At 42.1% G+C, this 24,653-nt stretch overlaps 1 protein-coding gene across 2 annotated transcripts in view; it reads left to right on the top strand.

The window, feature by feature from the left end:
- SUDS3 (SDS3 homolog, SIN3A corepressor complex component) overlaps positions 1–24,653 on the top strand; it is a 100,921-nt gene that overhangs the window by 10,337 nt on the left and 65,931 nt on the right. The window contains exons 6-11 of one of the 2 annotated variants that reach the window (XM_005863778.2): positions 7,396–7,491; positions 8,409–8,470; positions 8,624–8,645; positions 9,852–9,957; positions 16,349–16,433; positions 19,449–19,534. In XM_005863778.2, coding sequence (XP_005863840.1) covers positions 7,396–7,491; positions 8,409–8,470; positions 8,624–8,645; positions 9,852–9,957; positions 16,349–16,433; positions 19,449–19,534 — 457 coding nt within the window. Of the gene's footprint in view, positions 1–7,395; positions 7,492–8,408; positions 8,471–8,623; positions 8,646–9,851; positions 9,958–16,348; positions 16,434–19,448; positions 22,835–24,653 lie in introns of those variants that run through there. The other variant, XM_014537692.1, reaches the window with a different exon arrangement.

The raw sequence follows: 24,653 nt of genomic DNA, 5'->3' as shown, positions 1-24,653 counted from the left end.
TATATTATTCTTTATTTCAGTCAGTGTATGCTTAATTTCTGCTTGGTCCTTTTTCATATCCTTGGGGGTCTCACTAAATTTCTCGGAGGTTTCTAGAAGATTCTTGAGTAACCTTATAACCGTGGTTTTGAACTCGATATCTAGTAGTTTGCTTTCCTCCATTTCTTTCATTTGTGACATGTTTCTTTGTCTCCGTATTTTGGCTGCTTCCCTGTGTTAATAGAGTGGCCGTGTGTGCTAGGTGACCTATAGGGCCAAGTGGCTCAGCCTCCCCAATCACCTGAGGTGGACACCCTTGGTGCACCCCTCTGTGGGCTTTTTGTGTGTCTTCTTGTTGTAGTTAAGCCTTGATTGCTGTTGGTATCACTGGGAAGAATTGACCTCCAGGCCAATTGGCTGTGAGGACCAGTGTCTACAATCTTGCTTCAGTGGGGCTTTGGTGCTCACTGAGTCTGCCCCTTTAGTGTGTCGCTTATGGATGTGAAGAGTTGTAATCAGGTATGGTCTCACACTGACCACTGGGTACACTGGCTCTTGGATCTCCAAGGAGGTGCAAAGTCAGCCACTGCCTGAGGCCACCCAGCAGGAGCTACAGAGAGATCTGCAGATTCCTTCTCTTTGTTTGGGGTTTGGAAGTGCCCAGATGAGGCCCAGCTGTGAAGCAAGGCAGGCTGCTGCTGTTGGACCTTAGGCCTTCTTTTGGAAGCTTTGGAGCTCTCTGACCCGGCTGCAGTTTGTTAGGTTAGGCTGCAAAAGGATAGGCCATTCATATGCAAAAGCTGCTGTGCACAGCATGGGTGGGATTGTAAATTGGGTGGGGCGAGGTCTCAGGGAATCACCAGGGCAGAGCAAACAGCAATGGCTGCCAGTCAGCCCTGAACCGGGGAGGTTCCCGTGTCTCCGTGTCCTGCGCCCCCATGCAGGAACAATGATTGCTGCGAGCTCTGAGAGAAAGCCCCCCTCATATTCCTGTCCTGATGCCAGACAGTCCAGTTTCTCCCCGTATGAGTCTGGGTTCCCTGAGTCTTGCCCGGAACTGGAGTTCAGAGCAATCAGGAGCTTGTGTCTCCCTCCCGATTGAAAAAACACACAACAGCACCCAGTTATCAGCCTGTTTTGCACGCACCTCCCTACCTCCGCACCTCCTACCAGTCTCAATGCACTTTTTTCTTTCCTTCCAGTTGCAGAACTTCCACTCAGCCAGCCCTTCCGTGGTTCTGGATGATATCTGTTCTGTCTTTTAGTTGTAGTTTTGATGTGGTTGTGAGAGGCAGCAAGTATAGGTGTTCACCTATGCTGCCATCTTGGTTCCCTCTCTACTTTATTTAATTCTTGGGTCAGCTGCCATTTGTGTCTTGGTTATGTTCACAGATTACTTACCTGAGTCCCTCTGAATTCCTTTCCTGTAAACGTAATCAAGTTACATTGACTCAGAGCCAGTCTCTCCTTGCCTTCTAGGATTTAGTAATCTGCATATGGAAACTCAGCAGGTATGAGGGAGAAGCAATATGGGCCAACTCTTCTGTTGCCATATGTAGTCTTATGAATCCTAGAAGGATACAGGGCAGGAATTAGTTATTTTGGCACTTAGCAAAATTTCCATCAGCAAATACCACAAGGAAAGTCAGTGGTAAGTTGGTCACTTGGATATGTAAGTGGTATGCCTCTTCCCACCCCCAAATTTAACTTTCATAATCATATTCTGAAGGTACTAGAGCCCTGGCATGCCTGATTTTAGTAGGGGTCTGTAGCACATGCATTGTTTCTATGTAAGTCCTTGGGATTGACCTTGAAATGAAAAGTAACAGTTAAGAGCTGTGTTTCCCCATCTGTATTTTTGGTGCTGTGAACTAATGACACAAATTGGCCTCCCAATTGACATAAACTTCTAGCTCCAATTCTGTGAAACACCAATGAGAATGTGGTTGTGTCTAAAGAGGGAGTCACACTTGAAAAATGACTCCTCTGATAATTTCCTCATTGAGAGACGTGGCAAAAGGAGTGAATTCCTTGAAGACCTCTGAAAGCAACTCAGAAATGGTGTTTTGAGTGAGAATGGATGCTAAAATAGCACCATCTCGTTTTTGTTACAATGCTTTTTTAATTAGACTATGGGCACTGCGGTACCTAGTTTGGTGCCAGCCTGCCTGCTTGTTTTCTGATCCACACACCATTTCTCTGATGGTGGATGTAGCTGGCATTGACGCCTCATCACTCTCTGTTAGAGCCACCAGATGTTTGGGAGCCTTCATTAGGCTAGTGGGAAATATTGTCCTTTATAGATGCTCCCTTTCCATCTGCAGGGAAGGATATCATCACCTTACCTGTGATTTGGCATCCAAATTATTGACAAGCGATAGACATTGTTTGGCCAGGCAGTTTTATAGCCAGAATCTTAATGGGGACAGGAGGCATCCTCAGTGACTTAAGGCCGAGTCTGCCAGGGTAGAAAAGACAAATAAACACGAGGAAATCATTTGTAACTTAGTAAAATAAATAGATGACAGAAGTTCAAAGCTAGCCATGGGCATTAAAGGTACCGATGTCCTTTCTCAAGCCATTTGGTACCCTTGGTATGGAGACACTGCCAAGGTAATGATGGAGTGTGGGAAGAAAAGGCACTGGAGCTAGAAGGATAATTAGCATTTCCACAGATGGTGCTGTTATGGTGTTGGATTAAAGGCCTGATTTCTTTCCTCTCACTGATTGACTTATTTCACCTTTGTGGATTGATGCCCAACACCAGGGTTGCCCAGCTCTGCCCAGAAAAGAGATTTCTTAAAATCTTTTATGGTTCAACAATGAAAATGTCTTGAAAAGCCCTAGCCAGTTTAGCTCAGTGGATGGAGTGTCAGCCTGCGGACTGAAGGGTCCCAGGTTTGATTCTGGTCAAGGGCACATGGGCTCAATCCCCAGTGGGGGGCGTGCAGGAGGCAGCCGATCAATGATTCTCTCTCATTGATGTTTCTATCTCTTTCTCCCTCTCCCTTCTTCTCTGAAATCAATAGAAATATATTTAAAAAAAGAAGAAGAAGAAGAAAACGTCCTGAAAAATGAAATGAAATAAGACTGATGAGAAGCTTAGTCCAAATAACCCGTTGGAAGTGGGTGGATCTAGTGACCTGCTTTGTCTGAACAGGATTTAAAGTGTTATAGACCTCCATGGGAATTAGGTTCTCTTCAAACCTCTAGTGGCGAACTTACGAGGACAGCTGGGTTGTGCATGTGGAAAGGTGTATTGTTGATAAAGAAACCTAGGCTAAGTTCTAGGTCAGTGCTCCCCCAATTTAAATGTGTATGAGTCACCTGGGGGCCTCAATAAAATGCAGATTCTGGTTTGGGGGTCTGGAGTGGAGCCCAATATCCTGCATTTCTAAACACCTCCCAGGGGTGTTGATGCTGCTGGTGGGACCACACCTTTAGCAGTGAGGTTATAGAATTACCTGAGTGAGTTTTCTATGCAGTTGAAGCCAAGGCTAAGTAACCCAAATACTTAGAACTTAATGAGCTTGAAAATGTGGGGAGCTTTATCATTTTTAATTCATTTTCCCTCTTCCTATCTTTAGGACAGCTGCCTTTTCTCCGTTCTTTCAACAGCCCACTAACTGCCACTTCATTTTCTTTTGTAAGTTCTTGCCCCACCAGGGGCATCCTCCAATCCTCAGGCCCCTCGGGTCCAAAACTCATGACCTTAGCTTCCTTCAGAAGATACTGGATCCATAGCTGGAGCCATGAGTAATTATAATATCAATATAGGAGCTCTGTTTCCTGAGTACTTACAATGAGCCAGGTATTATATAAAAATGATAGAGCTGCCTCTACAGGCTGATGGATATGGATGAACCCTGTCATGAACTTCTGTGGTGGGATTGTCTCATTTGACAAGATGGTAGAACTTACCATGGAGGGTTGGTGTAAAGATGACGAAAGATAATGCCTAGTATTACGAGAGATAATGCCTTCAACGAGCAGCTGGTGCACAGAGTAAGGGGGGTTGGGAGTTGTAACCTGATTCAGTTCCTGTAGCTCCTGTGACTTGACTTGCAAAATTAGGCTCAGAGAAATAGCCTTTTGCTCAAAGTTCCTCCAATGAGATAGTGGGTAAGCCAGAATGTGTCTGACTCCAAGCCTGTTTTCTTAACTACCATATTATATGGACTCCCAGTATATACCATGGATTCATGTGGTACTAAGTAACTCACAAAATGAAACTAATAGCGAAGGTTTGTGTCCTCAAGGAGCTTGTGTTCTAATAGTTACCAGACTGACACGGTTTTCATGTCTTCCTCAACGTGTGATGGTGTTGGGAGGTGGAGAGAGAGAGAGAGAGAGATCCTAAATCAGTGGTTCTCAACCTTCCTAATGCCGCGACCTTTAATACAGTTCCTCATGTTGTGGTGACCCCCAATTTCATTGTTACAAATTGAACATAATTAAAGCATAGTGATTAATCACAAAAACAATATGTAATTATATATGTGTTTTCCGATGGTCTTAGGTGACCCCTGTGAAAGGGTCGTTTGACCCCCAAAGGGGTCTCGACCCACAGGTTGAGAACCGCTGTCCTAAATGAAGATAAAGATTTGACAGGCTTGTTTTTTCCCATTGTAAAACCTTGAAGATATATGTGGTTGTATTGATATAGGAACAGGAAGTTTCACCCAACCTGTAACAAAAAAATTAGATTAAATTTTTGGATTTTTGAGTGATGTAATTATGATTTTCTGAGTATATTGGCCACGATTGGACTGGGTTGTTGTCAGATCTTCAGCTATACCTTTATTTCCTTACTTCCATCATGTATTGCCCACCCTCCCTACCCAGCAGACATGGCAGCCGAAAGATAAGGAACACTCGGCCCCTCTCTGTAGTGGACAGAACATGCCATGATGTTCATGAGCTAGGTGCTTTTTCTCTGGTGCTCTTTAAGGTGGAGTGAGCTCCTTTTACACCATTTTCCAGTTAGGTCTGCATGATGCAAAGCCTTTCAGTTGACAGCAAGTCTGTAACTTCTATTTCAACTGTTTGTGCCTTAACTTTTATTTATTTTTTGTTAATCTTCACCCGAGGATATTTTCCCCATTTATTTTTAGGGAGAGTGGACGAGAGAGGGAAAGACAGAAAGAAACATCAATGTGAGAGAACCACATGGACTGGTTGCCTCCTGCACTCACCCTGACCAGGGCCCGGGCCAGGGAGGAGCCTGTAACCAAGGTATGTGCCCTTGACCAGAATTAAACCTGGGACCCTTTGGTCACAAGCTGGCGCTCTATCCATTGAGCCAAACCGGCTAGGGCTGCACCTTGACTTTTAAAAAAGATTTTTGTAGTTTTTTCTTGGCTGAAAATATGCTAATAGAAACTACCATTGATTGAACTCTCATTATGGCAGGCACTGTTCTGAGAGGTTTACACGTATCATCTCACGTAATCCTCACACCACCTTGTGAGGGCAGTCTCATTGATATTTCCATTTCATAGCTGAGCAACCTCAGGCATAGAGTGCTTCTGTAGCCTGCCTTAGGTCACACAGCCCTGACAGGGATTCAGACCCATTGGCCACTAAGCCACCGGAAAAGGGTGGCATCTCAGCATAGGCTAAGAGATTTCTTTTAGGGAAAAGCCCCCAAAGGTGTGTCTATGTTTGTCCTTCCTTCTACCCCCACTTCCAAGTACCTTTTTATGAATATTCGTTAGGTCTGTGTTTCTTACCACTTTACCTCCATTCCTTCTTGGGGGAAAAAATCAATACCCATTTCTGTTCTTAAGAGCAGCATGCAGAAATGCCATTTGACTTTGTGCGCGTGTTTATTACATGCTCTTACATCCCACAGTTTGCCGTCGTGGGAGCGCTACATTTGAATCCTGCAAGGCTGTCTTGGCTGCTTTGTTGATAGTGTGTGTTTTCAAGTTAACTGTATCTCATCATCAGGCTGGGGTGGGGCAGATTCCATGCTGGGGTGGAATTTAAGCATCTGTTGGAGGGAAATGTCCCATACTTTTGGCACGTGGCAGTAGAGATTTGTACAAATGCTCTGGTTACTGTCTGTGGAAGTGGTCACAGAGGGATGTTGTGTAGGAGTTTACTGGGCAGAAAAGAGGAGGTTAGGCAGAGAGGAGAGCGTGCAGTCTTGTAGGCATAAAAGTATGGTACCTTTGGGTAACAAAACAGCTGAAAGCTCACACACAGGGTTTGTGTGAATAAAGAAAAAGGGAAAAGACCAGAAATGAGGCATGGCTTTTATTCTGTAGAGAGTAAGGAGCCATTAAAATATTTGAGTGAGGTGCAAAATGATCTGATTTGTGTCGTAGGAAGATCACTTTGAGGGAGATGATATGATGAGGGGTTGGAGCTGAGAGGTAGTTAAAAGGCAGACTTGCTATTATCAGCTGGATTTGATACCTGGATTAAGGAAGACAAGTCATAAATGGCAGATTTTGTTTTGGCTTGGAAGAATGAGTAGATGTGATGCCCCTGAGACACAGGAGAAGCAGCAGCCTTGGGAGGTGAAACAAGAGGAAATGAGTTGGTTTGGAGCCTGGAGAGTGTATGGTGGTGTAGGCTATAGGTGGCCTTTCAGAAGGGTGGGTGGAGCTGGAGTTGATGGTCAGAGATTCCTTGGGAAAACAGGCTGAGACTGACTGGACTCCAGAGATCACAGTTTTAAAGGGGCAGGCCAGCGGAAAGGACCTCAGAGACACAGTCAGGAGAGGAGAGATTTGTGTGGCAGTGGCTGGGGAGGAGAGATTTTAAGGCGAGGGAAGTCAGCAACCAGTATCAGACTTGGCAGAGAAAAGCCAAGAAGAATGAAAAGAGGCCTTTATTATGAGCCTTCATTGTATCATTCTTGATAGTCAAGTAGCTACAAAAGGTTATTAAATAAAATAAAGAGTTCGTGTTTGTAAATGAAGATCTCATATAAAATTGTTGGCACCGAGGCCACTGGCCTCTAAAAGAGCCTTTTATACCAGTGAGCTTCAGTTCACCCACCCTCCATGGGAACAGCAGGAGTTAGTACACAGAGATGACCCAGAGGTTCCTTCTAATCCCAAGAGCCTGCGACTCTGCGGCCTCTTTAAATTTGAGGGAAGAGGAGGAAAATCCCTGGTTTTCAGGGTGCTGGAGAGATTCCTGAAGCGGTTACAATAGTAGACAGCAGGGCTGGGCTGCATTTCTGAGAGGGATGTACACTTAGGTCAGCCGGTCTGAATCTTCTAAGCATGACCTTCTCTCTGAAGTCTGACATGGATGTCTGGGTTGGGCCATGGGTGGACCAGACATCCCCAGTAAAACTGTGTGATTGGGTGGCTATGGGGCAGGTATTCTTACATTATGGAAATTCTCACTGACTTCAGTGGGGATTGGATAGATTTACCCATTCCATTCTTGCCACAGATTCTATGGAAGTGAAACCCATCATGACCAGGAAGTTGCGGAGGCGACCAAATGACCCTGTCCCCATTCCAGACAAGAGGAGAAAACCTGCTCCTGATATCCATTTGCATCAAGCCTGGATCACTTTTCCCTCTTTAAGATGATCGAATCCTTTGCTTATCCATTTGGTAGAATACACATGGCTATTGTCCTACAGAAAATAGTCATACTGTATGTGATTGGAAAGCAGGGTTTGGCCATTTTATGATCAGAGTCCTCAATTGCTACTGCATTTGGGATTTATAGAGAGAGTTATTTTGAAAGGTACTTTGTGTTGGAGGTTCAACCTGGTTTTAATACTTGGAGATTGAGGGGCAACTGAAAATTTCAAGTGCATTAATTTTTTTTACTTGTAAAATGAGGACAGTGATAGCTGGCTTTTCTACCTCAGTTATCTGTATCCCTGGATTGCAAACTTGTGAGATTTCAGTCAGTCAGAAGGAAGCCCCTTTAATCATAAAAATGGGAATGGGAAGAGGACGTGTGGGGAAGTATTGTTTCCATCCTCTTGAGGATCTAATAGCCATTTGCATAAAATGGTTCAGTTATTTGTCATCAGGAAAGGGCACAACTTCAGGTTCCTTTCTCTTTACAACTGAGAATGTAACTTGCGAGGGAAGATTAACCCCAAGTATAAATGTGAAGCCTTCAGATCTTTGGAACAAATGCACTTGATAAGTTCAGGATGAAGTTCTTCTATTGTGTGCTGTGCGCACTATTATTGTAGTTACCTGTTGACGCTCATTCTACCTTTGCATCACTGAAGTTTGTAAGATGGGGATATGAATTCTTCTGTATACCTGGTGCAATGACATTTACTAGGAGAATCAAAAACTTCCAAGAGAGAAACTATCATTTTAAAAATGTCATGTTACATAATCACACTTTGTAAACTAAAATACTGGTTTCATTTTGTTGAATTCTGTTTGCTTGGAAACCGTGCTTTTCAGACACATTTCTTTAACTCTCAACACCCCAGCTAAATTACTTGTTAACAGATGAACAGATCATGGAGGATCTGCGAACATTAAATAAGGTACAGTTTTGATTTATTTGAAAGCTTAGGTTTGATATGGTTTTCAGCTTTACTTTGTTCACATGTTACTTGTTAAATCAATTTGATACCTTTGACACTGTAAGTTGCATCTGAAGTGATTTTCTCTAAGATTTTTTGTTGTTCTTTCTACAGCTTAAGTCACCCAAGAGACCCGGTAAGTGCATGACATTATTGGCATTTGTGCAGTTTTTTATCATGTTTTTGGAAAAGCATGCGAATACTTGACAGGGAATTGTTGCCATTTTCAAAAATAAAGTGTTCATCATTTGTCTAAGATGGGCAGGGGGGCGGGCGGTGAATTCTTTTATAAAACTGGCACTGACATTTAGTAAGGAAATCATGAAAACTGAAGGGAACCTTAAGTGCACCCTCCCCTGATTTTTTTTTTTAACCCTATGTTCAAGTTATGTTTGTCTTTTCCTTTAAATTTATTGTAAAAGAGACATTTGATTGATTGGCTGGTAACGGTTTTCTTTCTGTGTGGGCATCAGCTATAATATTTAAGTACACATCCATTTCTGAAAATGAAACCAGAAGGGGACGTCAGTATGACTTGGTTTGTGGAGTTAAGTACTAGCCACTGCTGTTGCAGTGCTTTTCAGAAACTGGCTCTGGTCAGAACTCGCAGCTGCCCCCAGTCCCAGCCTATAGAAGAGGCTGGCCCCGTGTTCACGTGGTTCCTTCCAGAGCAGCACTCAAGTCAGTGCTGGGCTGTTAGAGGGAACTCTGAACTGGCAAGGCTTTTGTTTTGTTTTGTTTTAAGTGCTGTGATTACTCACACATCCCTCTACTCACCATATCTTGGGGAAGAAAATAAGAGTCTTCTTTATTTTTAAGTCATTTCCTCCTGAGGTCCACAGAGAGGGTCTGAAGGCATGATGGGGAAAGGGGTTCTTTGAGTAAAGTGTGTGAATTTAGATCATTTGAACCCACCGAAGTTACTAGCACTGTCTTAGCTTGACTTGCTCCACCTAGTAATAAATATTTCTAGAAATGATTTCATTTTTTATAGATTTAAGAGGATTTATCTAATTTTGCCCTTTGGGCTTCAGGTGGATCGCTGGGATTTTAGTTCTACTCTAAGTGACCTTGGGCAAATCCCTTAACCTGCCTGAGCCTCAGGTTTCTCCTCTGTTCAGTGGGGTTAATCTTCTCCTTGCTTACCTCACAGGTTTGCTTTGAGGATCATAAGATGTACTATACAAGAATTTTATTGGATTCCCATTTATTACAACTGTAAGGACTTGATGATTATGATTATTAGTACCTTTTAATAGCATTTCAATTAAAGCATGTTAGCTGGCGGACTCACATGTTTGTTACATGCTTAGTCATTGAAATATTTTTTTGGTTCCTCCAGCATCCCCCTCTTCTCCTGAACACTTGCCTGCCACACCAGCTGAGTCTCCAGCCCAGAGATTTGAAGCCCGGATAGAAGATGGCAAATTGTACTATGATAAAAGATGGTAGGTATGTTGTGGAAAAACACAGATTACTCATAAGATTCTCAGAAGAACCATTTGGAAAGAGAGCTGGACCTATCTACAGTTGTTGTTTTAGAGCATGGCTGCTGCTTAACTTACATAGTACTAAAAGTGGAATAACATTTAAACGTATATCAGGAGTCATTTGGGTGATGCTACTTGTTAGATCTTTGAAGGCTGTGTTTTTTCAGAACGTGGTGTTCTGATGGTGGCCCTCCTTTCTCTCTCCATGCTGCTGCTAGTATACTAGAATTTGCAGCCTTACATCTTCTGTGATGTCCCTGTAGACTGGGTTTATGCTGATGCACACTGTGAATTTCTAAGATGTTAGCAGAGGTTATTTATTTGGTGAGGGACCCTTTCGCCTGTGTCATCCTGCTGCATGAGTATTCTAGGAAACATTTTTGGGGGAATTGTGTTTTAAAACATTGCTAGTTTAGATTGAAGACTGGTGGAAACCTTCACACCACCAGTATTTCCACTGGGAATAAGAAGGCAAAATAATATGAAGGAACCTCAAAAGTTCATACATTTACTCATTCAGCAAACATTTACTGTCTTCTCTATAACTAGGCATTCTGCTAGATATTAAGTCACCCTGAATTCTGCCACCTTTTCACAGCTCTTTAATTCTGATATATTCCTTTATTCATTGTCCATATGTGCCATACTCTTACTCAGTTTATTAAGTCATTAGAGGCCCAGTGCATGAAATTCGTGCACTTGGGGTGGGGCGGGGCGGGGAGGGGGGGCCCCTCAGCCCAGCCTGCACCCACTTCAAGTCCGGGAGCTCTCGGGGGATGTCTAACTGATGGCTTAGGCCTGCTCCTAAGCTGGTAGTTGGACATCCTTAGTGCTGCCGCGGAGGTGGGAGAGGCTCCCACCACCACCACTGCGCTCGCCAACTGTGAGCTCAGCTTCCGGCTGAATGGGGGCAGCTCCTGTGTTGAGCGTCTGCCCCCTGGTGATCAGTGAGTGTCATAGTGACCAGTTGTTCTGCTGTTTGGTCGATTTGCATATTAGCCTTTTGTTATATAGCATGGTAGACACATACTTGGATTCTTCTGCCTTTCTACTTGGTTATATGCAGGATGTTTTCCTGGGTTATTGCATGCTCTATTTATAATGTGTATATAATCACCTTTTGAGATTCAATATATTTATTTAATGGAAGGTTCCAAAATTTGAGTAATGGCTTCTTAGAATTTTTTTAGCTTTCTTAAAGAAAAAACCCCAACATTGTGTTAGTTACCTTAATAATATTGTACTCCCTAACTTGGCAGAAATGCTTAGTGATCTGGTCATGCTTAAAATAAATAAGTTCCACTTATTAGTTATAGTGGGTTAATTACCCAGTGGATGATGAGGGCTAGCTCTATCTGTAAGCTTGATCTTGGTGTCTCCTGCCCTTCTCATTTGACAATTTTTTTGCAATCTTGTATCTTCTTAATATTGCTTACCAGATCATACCACCACTAGGTGGCAGGCCCTAACAGCTTAATACACTGGAGGCAAAATACGATGAAAAATGTTTCAAATAATGAAAACCAAATAACCTTTAAAGATCTAGCCCACACATAAGAAACATCTTCAAAAATGATGAGGTTTATCACTAACATTTTTATGGATCTGTGAGTCCTAAAGCCATGTGATCTTTCAAATAATGTTCATTTTGTAATTGTGTTGCTTCAGATCTTCCTCTTTCTAAGGCTTACTCCTTCTACTTTATCAGACAAGTCTTAAGGGTAAAAATGCTGTAAAATAAAATTCTCGTTTTTATAAAGAAAGGACCTACAGTGACTGGTGTTTCGTGATGTAAAGAGTGGTCAGGTTTGCTGTGTTAGACCTCCTAAGCATTTTGAAGGAATTTCAGTCTCTCACAATGGCTCCAGAAAATTTTAAAATAAACTCTGGGAGCATCTTACTTTTTCAGTGAATTTAAAGCTGCTTTTATTCTCCTGTTACATATTGAGACTGTTGTGTTCTTTTGTATTCTGTGTGCTTCTCTTATTTGGCCTTGGCAGTCACAGTTCAAACACATTTGTTTGAGCAGGTCCCTCCCTTCTGTATTCGGAAGGTGTTCATGGGAGTCCTGGCCGCCACGTTTACCAGTACAGAACCGGCTTCTCATGTCTCACCAGGCTCTGCTCTTTGCCTTTTGTGTCCCTGTCAGTTGGAGGCTGCCATTTTTCTTTCTTTTTTCAGCATCATGGCCTGTGGCTGAGAGGTCAACTGAATCACTTTATGTTCTTTCCAATGGTGAGGAGTATTTTTTTTTTTTTTGGAATTGAAGAAGTTTTATTTATTTATTTATTTTTTTCTTTTTTAATTGCTTAAATTATTACAAAGAGTATTACATGTTTCTCCTTTTTTTCCCCCGCCCTTGAAAATCCCCTGGCCTCCCCTACCCCCCAGTGTCTGTGTCCATTAGTTATGCTTATATAGCGCACTTCCAGGCCAAAGTTCCTGCAGCGCTCTGGTGAGGAGTATTTTGGCGAAAGTACTTCTGGCAAAACATGTTTCATTGAGTTTTAAATGACTTCAGCAAAATGAGTGTGATTCGGGCTTCCCATCTTGGCAAGAACACTTATCAAGCTACATTTCGTTTTGAAAGATAAGCATCTTCCCTTTGCCTTGGTCTTATACATACTGCGTTTAAGGCATTTTATATCCTGCTGTAAGTTTTCCTCACATTTTGATTTGGACTAATGACCCTTCTTAGGAAGTACTGTGAAAGTAGCTGATACTTTAAAATAACTAACTGCTGGTGCTGGCAGACTGTTGATTCTCTCCTCACATTAAATCTGGGGCTGCTAATGTGAATCAGAAATGAAGTCACCCACTCGCTTGAGTGGATTTAACCCTCCAGCTTTCAGCTGACACAAAACACTGTTACAACAGTGAATATTTCCAACTAGAATTAGGGCTCTTGGAGGTACTGTAGCTGTGACATGGTCTTTTCTTTTGAAGTGAAACCTTAATGTGAGGATTCCCAGTAGGATACAAAATTAAATTCTACCTCCTCCGTGCCCCACTTTTTGACCCACCTTCTAAAGAAATTGCTTTCTTCCATAATAGTAGTAGTGATTCTAGTTCATTGGGTTTAACAGTAGTGGCAAAGCTTTAAGAGCTTAATTGTAGGGATTCCCAGGTCAGAATTTCCATTAGTAATAAAGTTAGCTTGACATTTGGGGCTTGTCCTCTGAGGCTATTTAAGGTATTTTTTTCAGCAGAGATGAGTTGTAGCTTGTAAAATGGGCTAATTGGCAAAAAAATGATAATGTACATTTTTACTAATGTAGCTCGATTGATGTTGCTTTTGAACATTTTTTATGTCTAAGTATATTTTGAATTTCTTTCTGTTCTTTTATTAGTCTTTAGAAATTGGAAAGTAAATTTGTGTTTTAAGGTTGTCATGTACTTTTGGTTTCATCTTAAAAATACCCCACCCCCTACATGAGCACTTTTTTTTTTTCCCCATAGAATTCAGATGTTTTAATAGATTTGATATCCAGGGATAATGGTTCCCCGAGGCCATTATGATGTGGCACATAAGTATCTCCTGGAGGTCCCAGAAACTCTGCTTCAGGGAATCAGTTGGGTTGGAAGTGGGCTGGCCAGTTCTCCAGGAGCAAATAGTGACCAATGATGGGCATTTAAGCCACCACTATGTATTTGGTGATTCCAGAGCAGGCACACTGGGGAGGTGGCCAGATACTTAACTCCCAGACCACATCTCAGGGCTAAAAGGCTGGATTGCATTGTTTACTCCTGATGTTCACTTTTAAGCCAGTCAGGTGTGTTGGGGTTTGGCCTCTGAGCACATCTCAGGAGAATCGTTTGAATAGTCTCCCAGAGTTAACGTGTCTTTAACAGACATTAGGATAAAATTTGTGACATTAAATTTTCTTTTTACCCCATCTTTCTTATTTGGGTATTGTCCAGTACCATGACTTAAGAAAATATTACTTACTTTTTAATATAAGTAACACCTGTTTATTTTTGAAAAAAGAAAACTGTGCAATAAAAGGAATACCATTCTTAGTTTAAATTTTATGTTTTATAAAATTTTAATATACATTTTAATATATAAATTAACCAGTTTTTTCTGAGTGTCTGATACACGAGTAATATGCATATGTTTTGTTACAAACACAGGAACATATGGACATAGTTATTTTCCTCTATTTAGCAGTATATTGAGCATGTTTCCACACTAGTAATATACTTCTGCACCACATCCATGACCTTGCTTTATTAAAGTATTTAGAAAGTAGTATCAGAATGACTTGAGGCTAGATGCCTGTTATCTTTTGTTTTTAACTCTAATAAATCACAGTCCCTATAGAATAACTGTGAATGTTCTCCCCTCTATATTTTTATTCTAACCATTTATACAGGGCAGTTGGATTAGATGGGGGAGGGAAACTTGAGTTTGAGTTTCCTCATGCCCTGTGCAAGTCAAACCTTGCGATATTAAGTATTCAGCATAATGAAGGTCCCTAACCCAGTTTACCAATTCATCTCTGGCCAAAAGCCACTTTGAAGCTGGATCTAAACCACTCTTGCTGTTCTAATTGCATTTATGATTCAATTTCTTTTAACAGTGTTTTCAGGAAGTCGATTGACTTGGAAACCTGAGTTTTCAGCTCCTAAGTAGTAGGTTAAACAGTGCTTAGAGCCTAGATTGGAAAAAGCTGATTGTGGGAGTGAAGTACATCCTTTACTGTAATGTCTTGGCAGTAGATTACTTTATTATCCCAGCAAAATAGTCTGCTTCTCTTATGGAAATAATGGTAAGAAGCAGTGCTGTGTCGGGAGATGCATTTTGGTTTTGGTGGAACTTGAGTTAGTGGGTCTGTTAAGCCAGATCTGTGTGGCCAGGATGAACCAACCGTGATGTTCTTGACTGAACAGGGACTGGCCAGGGCTGCCAGTAGCAATTTAGTTGCTTTTGTAATCCAGCAGCTGCTCCTTCATCCTGTGGCAGCTGCTATTGTCCCACTGGGCTTTTTCCCTGGCTTCCTCATTTTCACCCTCGGCCTTATCCCTGAAGTTGTAGAAGTCGAAGGTGGTCCTTCACTATAGGCCAGGGGAATAGATATAGAGGCTGAAAGGGGAGTGTCTGTCATGTCTACTACATTCAAAGCAACTGTCCTGACTGACCGGCCATGTTAGATACTCTGGTGCACATCACCTAGTGACTGCTGGTCAGTTGGGATGACTTAATCTCCTTTGCTGCCATTGCATTGGAAGTTCCATGGCAGCAGGGACCTTGTTGCCTTGTTCACTGTCTGCCTCCAGCCTCCAACATAGAGTACACAGTGAGTGAGTCATGAGTGTTTGTGGAATGAGTGACCAAAGTAAAGGCTGAATTTGGCCTTCCTTCTTGTTGATGATTTATTTGGACAAATACAAAATAACAAACCAGTTTTTCAAGCCCTTCTATTGTTTTATCTACCCAGCCTTTAATGTTTTGGGGTGAAACCAAGTTTTACTTGAAAAATTATAATTTACTTTTTGAACGAGGTCGTATAGTCCAAATAAAAAAGTAAATACAGCTCAGAGTGGGGCATGGCTCAGTGGTTGAGCGTTGACCTATAAAACAGGTCACGGTTTGATTCCTGGTCAGGGCACATGCCCAGTGTGGGGCATGCAGGAGGCAACAGATCGATGATTCTCTCTCATCTTTAATGTTTCTATCCCTCCCTCTCCCTTCCTCTTTGAAATCAATAAAAAAATATATTTTAAAAAAAACAAATATAGAGTTAATTTCCTAGCCCTTTTCTTGCCCTCCCCTTCCCTGACTGTAAAGGGACCAAGGAATATAAGTTAAATTTAGAAGATTAGGAGGTCATCATCTAATCTAACCCAAGGATGGAAGCCTTTAAATTATATCTGAAATCCAGACTCTTCCTCAAATATCAATTAAGTCTCCTTTAATTACATTTTTTATTCTGGTGATATTCCCTTCCTTTCTTCCTAAAAATATCTGTGCCTTTAACAGTACTGTATTTTATACCTAAAATTTTTCAAGTGGGTAGATCTTATGTTGAGTGTTCTTACCACAAAAACCCCCACAAAAAAATAATAATCATAATAAAGAGGGCAGGAGGAAACTTTGGGAGGTGATATATACATGGGTGGGCAAATGCAGGTTAATAGTAATAAATAGTAATGCAAAATAAACCGAGTTTCGCTTACAACTGTAAACTGACTTTTGTCCACACCTGTATGTCTATGGCCTTGATGGTGATATGATTTCACGGGTGTATACTTATCCCCAAACTCATAAATGTGTACAGCTCTTTATATTTCAGTCATACTTCAATAAAGTGGTTAAAGGAATAAACTTGTGTCCTGTTTTTGGCAGGTACCACAAGAGCCAAGCCATCTATCTGGAGTCAAAGGACAACCAGAAACTGAGCTGTGTGATCAGCTCTGTTGGAGCCAATGAGGTAGGGACCAAACTCCCTCACCCTTTAGGAAAGCAAAAGGTGACAACCTGCAGTGGGAGGGCCACTGAGAAAGTACAGTGGGATCATGGGTTATATGTGGGTTAGAGTCTAAATTCAGTGCTTTCAGGCAGAAACTACACATAGGCAAAATCACCTTTGGCGGTTCCTTACTTTGCTTGACTGTGGTATATGCGGATAGTGTATTCCTTGTGGTATCTGTGCACTACCTGTGCAGTAATTGAGTTGGGAACCACTAGTTGGACAACAGGAATGAACAAAAGGCAAGTCTGTGTGATTTCTGTGCTTTCAAACCCTGCTGCTTTTTTAAGGTAACCATCCACTGAGAATGGAACCTGCCTGTGGAGCATACTCCATCTTTGTCTGTTCTTTCTCTAGAATGTTTATGTGTACTGATAGATTTGTTTCGTGCTGTGAGGTTGTATCGAGACATCTGGCACAGGGTCTGGCACACAGTAAGTGCTCAATAAATGGGTGCTGGTCTGATCTGACCCACACACTACTCCTTGCCTGCTGTTATCCCAATCTGACATGTCCTGTTGTGCCTCTGAACAATGAGCTTCCAGGCTCGTGCCATTAGGTGTTGGTCTCCCCCCATCACCTCTGTAGGATGGGGACTGGTTGTAAAGTTATCTCAGAGGCTTATGCTCAAGGATGATATGTCTGGCCTGTGAGTTCTCCGAATGGCCCTTCATTAGGAGGATGTCAGCAATGTGTAACCTGTTAGTAGTTAAAAAAAGTTTTAAACTTTAATAGCTGATTGGCTCCATCTTTTATCAGTCCAAGGATGTCTGCAGCAAAATTGATTTTTATGTGTCTACCCTCTGTAACTTATTTGTGCCAGTGCAAGCAAATCTAATGAAACTGGATTATGAAATAACTTAAGCCTCTTCTATTCTCCCAGCTTCCTGAATTGAAAATGCCCTTAAATGTGACTAGTTTGCACAATGATTGTTTACTTAGAAGTTAGGGAGAGCCTTCCAGATAAATGAATGTCGTTCTTCTCTGGACTCAGGATCTGTGTTTCACTTCAAGCCAACTCAAAACCAGAACGGGCGATCTAATAGATAGCATCTGCTGCTCAGCAAGTGTTGTCATTTCACAGCGGAGTTTTGCGCATGGCCGTGTGCACTGCTATACCTAGCGTGTGGTCTCCTAGAACCTAAACCTGACTTCAGATGTAGTGCACTGTTCTCTCTGACTCTTCAAAATTTTTTAGGAAAATAGAAATGCAAGTTAGATTTTTCTGTCTCTGTGTTGAAGATTGTCACCCTTTGACATAATAGAGTGTCAGTGAGGTCTGACAAGGAAACAGTGACATTGAGACATATCTCCTGGAGGGGAGACGCCTCAGTGCATCAGAGGCACGCAACTCTGGGAACAGGAAAATATTTCTCACTTCTTGGAAGTATTCCAGCTCATGTTTACGGTCACATCCTAAGTGGCAGTGGAGCTACTTGGCCTTTGCATAACTTTACTTTGTACAGATTTGGTGGGCACATCTAAACATGTTGGTGGCTTCCCAGTTCAGCCCTCCTTGGGGTCGGTTTTTAGTTGAAATTGGTTCCTTAGAGATTCAGCTTCATGCGAGGCTTTTAACTTTAAAGTTCAACACACTGGTTTAAAAATAAAGTCTGTTGCTAAATAATCACAGTAAAGCAGGGGTCCTCAAACTATGGCCCGCGGGCCACATGCAAATACAAATATTGTATTTGTTCCCGTTTTGTTTTTTTACTTCAAAATAAGATATGTGCAGTGTGCATAGGAATTTGTTCATAGTTTTTTTTAAACTATAGTCCGGCCCTCCAACGGTCTGAGGGACAGTGAACTGGCCCCCTGTTTAAAAAGTTTGAGGACCCCTGCAGTAAAGAAACTGAGAGGAAACTGAGAATAAACTTTTTAAAATCTGAAGACTAAGCAGGGGAGGGAGAAGATATATCCGTAAACTTGTACTTGTATATATGTGATGCAGATTAAAAAAAAGTTTAATGCTTTTGGCTCCATCTAATTGTATGTTGATTAAACACACGAGAGAATGATGAAAAGAGTCAAGGGCTGGGTTAGTGGAGAAGAGCAAGGACTTTGATGTCAGATGCCAGGGTTCACATAGGACACATGACTTAGCCTTGCTGTTCTATAAAAGGGGGGTGATGCTAATACTTACTTCATTGCAGGGGGTTGGGTGGAGGTTCTGAGGCGGAGGAGGCTCAACTTGACCAGCAGTGTCTGGCCCACAGTAGCCCCTTGATCAGGTGTGCCAGCTCTCCTTCCGTCCTTATTGAGTGCACTTGTCAGCTCGGGCAGTCCCCTGCTGCAGGGTTCATTCTCAGTTCTACAGAAGAATGTGTCTGCCTGTGAAACGCAAAACCTGCTATTTCCTCTGTGGGAAAACGATATGGTCTGGAGGGAAGGACTGCCAAAATATTTCCTAATTTGACTGAAAGTGTATATTGATGAATCTATCTTGAATGTTAACTCTGTAGTCAAACGAAATCAAAAAGAGCCCTTAAGATCAAAGCCAAATGGAACACAGTATCATTGTGCTTTCCATTTTCTTTCTTTTTTTAAAAAAATAAATATATTTTTATTGATTTCAGAGAGAGGGATGGGGGGGAGAGAGAAACATCACTGATGAGAGAGAATCATCGATCGGCTGCCTCCTGCACACCTCCTACTGGGGATCATGTACCCTTGACTGGAATCGAACCCAGGATCCTTCAGTCCACAGGCTAATGCTGGGTCCACTGAGTATAGGGCTCCATTTTCTTAAAGGTGTAAGAGAGATGGCTGGGAGAAATGAGTTCAAGGTTGATGTCTACTGTCTACACTGGAGGTGTGCCTTTAGGAGGGCCAAAGGTCAAGGAGGTGCTTTCGAAGTCCTTGCAAATTGACAGGAAGAGGTTGCCAGTTTTGTGCCCACACCTAATTTATGCAAATATTTTTGTGCTCTGGAAGACTTACTCCTCATTCTTAGCCTCTCTCTTTCCTTCTCTGCAGATCTGGGTGAGAAAGACCAGTGACAGCACCAAGATGAGGATTTACTTGGGCCAGCTTCAGCGTGGGCTCTTTGTGATCCGCCGGAGGTCAGCGGCTTGACTTTCTACAGTGCGCTACTTCCCTTGACCCTTTTTCTGAAGTGGTTTTTGGTTTTGTTGTTTTCTTCCTAATAGAAAGTTTTTAACTTGGGAATTGCTCCTTGGCCTTGGACAATGGAGAACACTGTTGTGGATTCTGCAAGGCACTTTCGTGGCCAGTCGCTCCCATCTTTGTTTCATTCTTTACTGCCTCGACTTCTTCCAGTCATCCGTCGCCATAAGATGATTTTACTTTCAGGCGAATTGGGAATTTAACTTACTTATTTGTTTATTTTTTTTTGGCTTTGTGGTTTTTCCCCCCCCAAAGCTTCTTTTGAGTTTGAAGGGACATTTTTTTTTAATTGATTATCTTTAGGTCTTTCTACCATGAAGAGGAGCGGGAAGGGATACACTCAACAATGGATTTTCATGTTTTGAATCTGATTAGTGGATCATGTACCTACTTCCCTTGTGGAGTCTAATTCAGTGTTTCCCCAGAAGCTTGGGGCAGAGGTCCTAGCAGAAGAAGATTAATTCTGCTGGCTCTCAGCCTTCTCAGAGAAATAAATGCCTTGTGGAACATCTGGCGTATGCCATCCACTCCACTGGCTGAACGACAGAAAAATTTGCCTGAGGGACTATGTGCGCTGAAGTAATTGGGGCTGGGGGGAGGGGGCATTTCATATTCATAATGTGCTGAAGATACCGTATTTTAAATGTTATTTAATGCACAAGTGGTTTATTTACACACAGTTGTTCTAGCTCGAGCTGGAAACAAGAAGTGGTCATTCAGATCGTTTCATTTGCAACTAATTTTCCCTGTTGCCGGTAGGTGAAGAGACCTGCCACAGGCTGATTATTGGGTTATGTATCGAAGTTTGGGAGGGAGATTGATGAGTGAGAGTCTGCAGTTATCTACAGACTCTCACTCATAATTCAAATTGCACTCTTGTCACTGATCCCATTATTGCACATTGGCCATTCCAAACCCATGGAACCTTGCTGTCGGCACTCACAGCCTCCTGGAGTTCTGGCCCAGGTTGAGGACAGAAGGCTGTCGCTAAACCCACTCTTCCTAATGAATTCTGATGAAACAGCCTCCCCTTCACTCCGTGCACCCTTTCCTCATTCCTACAACGAGAGAAATGACTTGTTGGGTCATGGGGTTTTTTGTATTCTAGTTGCCACCTTACGATGTTTACCAAGTTTTGGGGGTTAGAGCATGTGTTAGCATCTCTTTGGGCAATTAGTAGACTTGACATGTCCTAGGAAACCTTTGTACGTAGTTCCCTTGGTCTCAAGTGATTCCCTTTGTGTTGTCTCTCGATGTACACACCCCAACACAAGTCGCAAGTCATGGGGCTGTGATGACAGGTAAATCACCTCCAAAGTCCTGCCTTCGACAGAGACCAAACCTTACTGACTCGGAGTAAAGACTTGTACAGATATATTTTTGTTTTAATTTATAATCTATTTTTTTCATTTTTTTATTCTGGTGATAGGGTCTCATTTAAAAACAGGATAAAGAGTGCTGTTCATCAAAAGTTGCCTGGGCCTTTGGTGTTTATTCTCTGCCCCCAGGACCTCCCATTATTAGAATGTTGACTTCAGTGAACCAAGTCCACAGTAAAGAGGGGCTTCACGTTTTGTTTCTTCTTGGCAGCCTTGGCTGTTTGGGGTTTCTCTCTTGCTTGAATTGTCATTGTGGTGTGTGTAACATCCCGTAATAGCAGGTACTGGTTGTCATCTAGTGCCCTGTGATGGAAATTATTTAGATGTATTTAGTATGTGCTGCCATCAAAGAGTTTTTTGTTTGTTTTAATGATTGTATTAGCTTACCTTCCTAACAGTACACCAGAGTTTGCTTTTTTTGGGAAAGGATTGTATTGATAACTGTTGGGGATTCAGCATTGAGCGGCAAGTTGCCTTTTCCCCTGCCTTGCCTGGTGGCACCTTTGTGTTTTTGTGAAGTAACTATTTGAAGACCAGTATCTGGATGCTTTGGCCTTTTCTCTTCTGTAAATTTGAGGGTGTTGAGGCCACAGGGAGGCATGGTCTTGGCCCCATCACTGCCTTTTGCCCCTCAGTGTTCTCACAACTCTTAAAATCATGATCTACCGAAAATGAAGGAAAATGTGATTTAGACGTGACATACAGCACAGTAAAGTATGTTCCTGATCCCAGAAGATTTATTAGTTTTTTACTTAGTTACTCCAGAGATGAAAAATCAGCATTTCAACCTCTCAGATGCCCCTGCAGTGACCGGGAGTGGAAGAGCCCATTCGTTAGGAGCTGGAGGAACTTTTGTGATGGGGAACACAGACTTTGGGACTCCTATAATAAGAGAGGGCTGGCTTTTAGCCCAGCTGGCCATTCTTATTCTAAAAGTTTTGTCTCTCACTAGACCCAGGGTACAGATGAGTTCCCAAATTCAACTATTTTCTGTAAAGTGACTTTGATAAAGGTTGGTCCAGACACTTCTGATCAAGAACCTGTATGTGTGTGTTTCTGATGAAGAACTTGGATGTGTGTCATTCTGATCAAGAACCTGTTGATACATTTGTTCAGCTTGAGGCATCTGCCACAAGTACACAGTGTTTGCTATCCACGTGTCCTAGTATTTATTTTACCTCCTTTTGGGGGTTTTGTATATTTCTCCAACTCCTTTTCTCCCTAAGCCAGTGTCCTCTTGAACAGTTTCCATATTTCGGTAGCCATACCAAAGCCAGGATATTTTCATTTGATTAGATACCAGTATTTGTGGATGTCTAACTACCTAATGTAACTTAGTTTTTTAAAAAACTTCTAACTGGGGCCAGTGTACGATCCAGAGGCTGATCTGCAAATCAAGCTACTTATATACTTGTGTGGGGGACCCTGTGCTCAGCATTGGGTGGCTTTTCTAAGAGAAATATGGGGGAGGGTTGGTTGCAATTTTTTTAAATCTAACTTGGGGGGGGGGGAATCCTATTTTTTTACAATATTCTTTTGTTTTTCTATTAGCATTTTCCTTTAGCCTCGAATTTTACTAAATTTCCTTCTGATTTAAAAATCTTTTTTCTAATCTGGGAATTTGAAATATTGGTACTTATTTAATGTTACACCAATTTTTCCAAAGAGTTCAAACCACTTTATTACCAGAACGTGGTAAAAAAAATTTTTGCAGCCATTTCAAGCAGCTGGTGGGCTTTTTATAAAATAACACCATTACCTGGTACTATTATATGTTCTGAGAGGTGGATGTAAAAATGTAAAAAGTATAGGCTTTTTTTTTTTTTAAATAACAATAAACTTTCAAAGAAAAAACCAGCATGTGGTCTGTGTTATATCCATTGACTTAATAAATGATTGAAATTGGGGAGAGGAGAGGGGTGAACTAGGCATTTGCTTGTTCTAAAGAGTAAGATAAGGAATGATGTCAAAGACTAACTCTCAGTGGTATAAAGAGCAGTCTAGGGGTGTTGACCCTTAAATGAAGTGTTATCTCTCCTTGTTGGAGAGGATAAAAATATCTGATTAAAAATTCAGTAAATAAAGTTAACCTCAGATAGGTAACCTTGCATTCCCAATTACTATGTACGGATGTGAAATTTGGACAGTGAAGAAGGCTGACAGGAAAAAAAAACTGGATCCATTTGAAATAATGTGTTGGAGGAGGGCTCTCTGATACCTGGACCGCCAGAAAGATGAGTAAGTGCGTCCTAGGGCCAATTAAGCCCGAAACATCGCTGGAGGCAAAAATGACAAAATTGAAGCTGTCCTGATTTGGGCACATCGTGAGAAGACAGAGTTCTTTGGAAGAGACAGTAATGCTGGTGAAAATAGAAGGCAGCAGGAGAAGAGGAAAACCCAATGTGAGATGGACTGACTCCATAAAAGAAGCCACGGGCATGAGTCTGCAGGAGCTGAGCAGGGCTGTTGAGGATAGGACATTGTGGCCATCACTCATTCATAGGGTCATCGGGAGTCTGGCCGACTCAGCAGCACGGAACACAGGAGGAACCTTGAGGTAAACTTGTGTGATTGAGGAGGGTGTTGTTTGGATGGAACTCAAGAGCAGCATCTCTTCGTCTTACCAAAAACCATAACATCTTATTTCTTACCTGTGGGGTAAGCTGATGAGGCTGCTTGCTGCCCCAGGTGACTGACCTGTTGTGCTTGTAACCCAGTTGTGGTACACCCATTGGGAAGGGCTGGTTTTATGCTTTGAATAATGGAGCGGGGCGGTCACTGTTTAGAATCTTTCATTGTAACATAACATTCATACAGAAGAGTGCACAGTCCTTAATTGTAGAAGTTGTTGAGTGTTTTCAAAGCGAACGCATCCTCGTAACCAGCATATAGATCAAGAAGTAGCATTATCAGTTTCCTTTGGGTTATTTCTTCTTGTTGGGGTAACTGGCAGTCTGACTAGTTTTCTCTGTTCTAATCCCCTTAACCATCAAACTCTTGAGTGCTGGCTCCTTGAGCTGCTGGGTCCTTCCATAGTTGTTCCAGAATAGCCCAAGTCCCTGGTCTAGGCTAGGGGATGTAAGAGCTGGCCACCAAGCTTGTGGCTAAATGGGGGAGAAAGAAACAGACTCAGGTCAATCCTCTCACCCTCGTGATGGTGATCAAGGCTAATGGGGCTCGCCCTTGACGTTAGTGTGCCTTTTGTTGAGTACTTTGTATTTGTTGGATACTACTAAACCCTTCTTAGGAGGCATCGTCCCGATCTTAACAATAATCTGAAAAGAGTACTAATACTCCCAAACTTAAGGCTGACTTATTAAGATAATCAACCTAAGACTCAATTCTCCTATGAAACCCACAACTCAGTACTGTGCCTAGTCATCGTAAGTGCTCTGTGAATGTTAGTTGTCAAATAGTGTTAGTGCAAAATGATGTGCAAAGAAAGGCCACTGGTTAATAATAATAGTGTCTGCTCCTGGTGTTGTGTCCTTCATTTGCATTATCTCATTTAAACCTTATAACAACCTTGCAGACAGTGCACTGTTATCACCATTTTCAGTGAAGGCAATAGATTCTTAGTAATTTCTCCAAGTTAAACACTAAGCCGAGTCCAGAGCTTTCAGATTCTAAGCCAGATTCCCTAACCACTACCCTCTCTAGTTCCCAAACCCTTTAT

The sequence above is a fragment of the Myotis brandtii genome, unplaced genomic scaffold (genome assembly GCF_000412655.1).
Source record: "Myotis brandtii unplaced genomic scaffold, ASM41265v1 scaffold181, whole genome shotgun sequence".
Lineage (NCBI taxonomy): Eukaryota > Metazoa > Chordata > Mammalia > Chiroptera > Vespertilionidae > Myotis > Myotis brandtii.
This window is presented reverse-complemented; position numbering and strand designations above follow the sequence as displayed.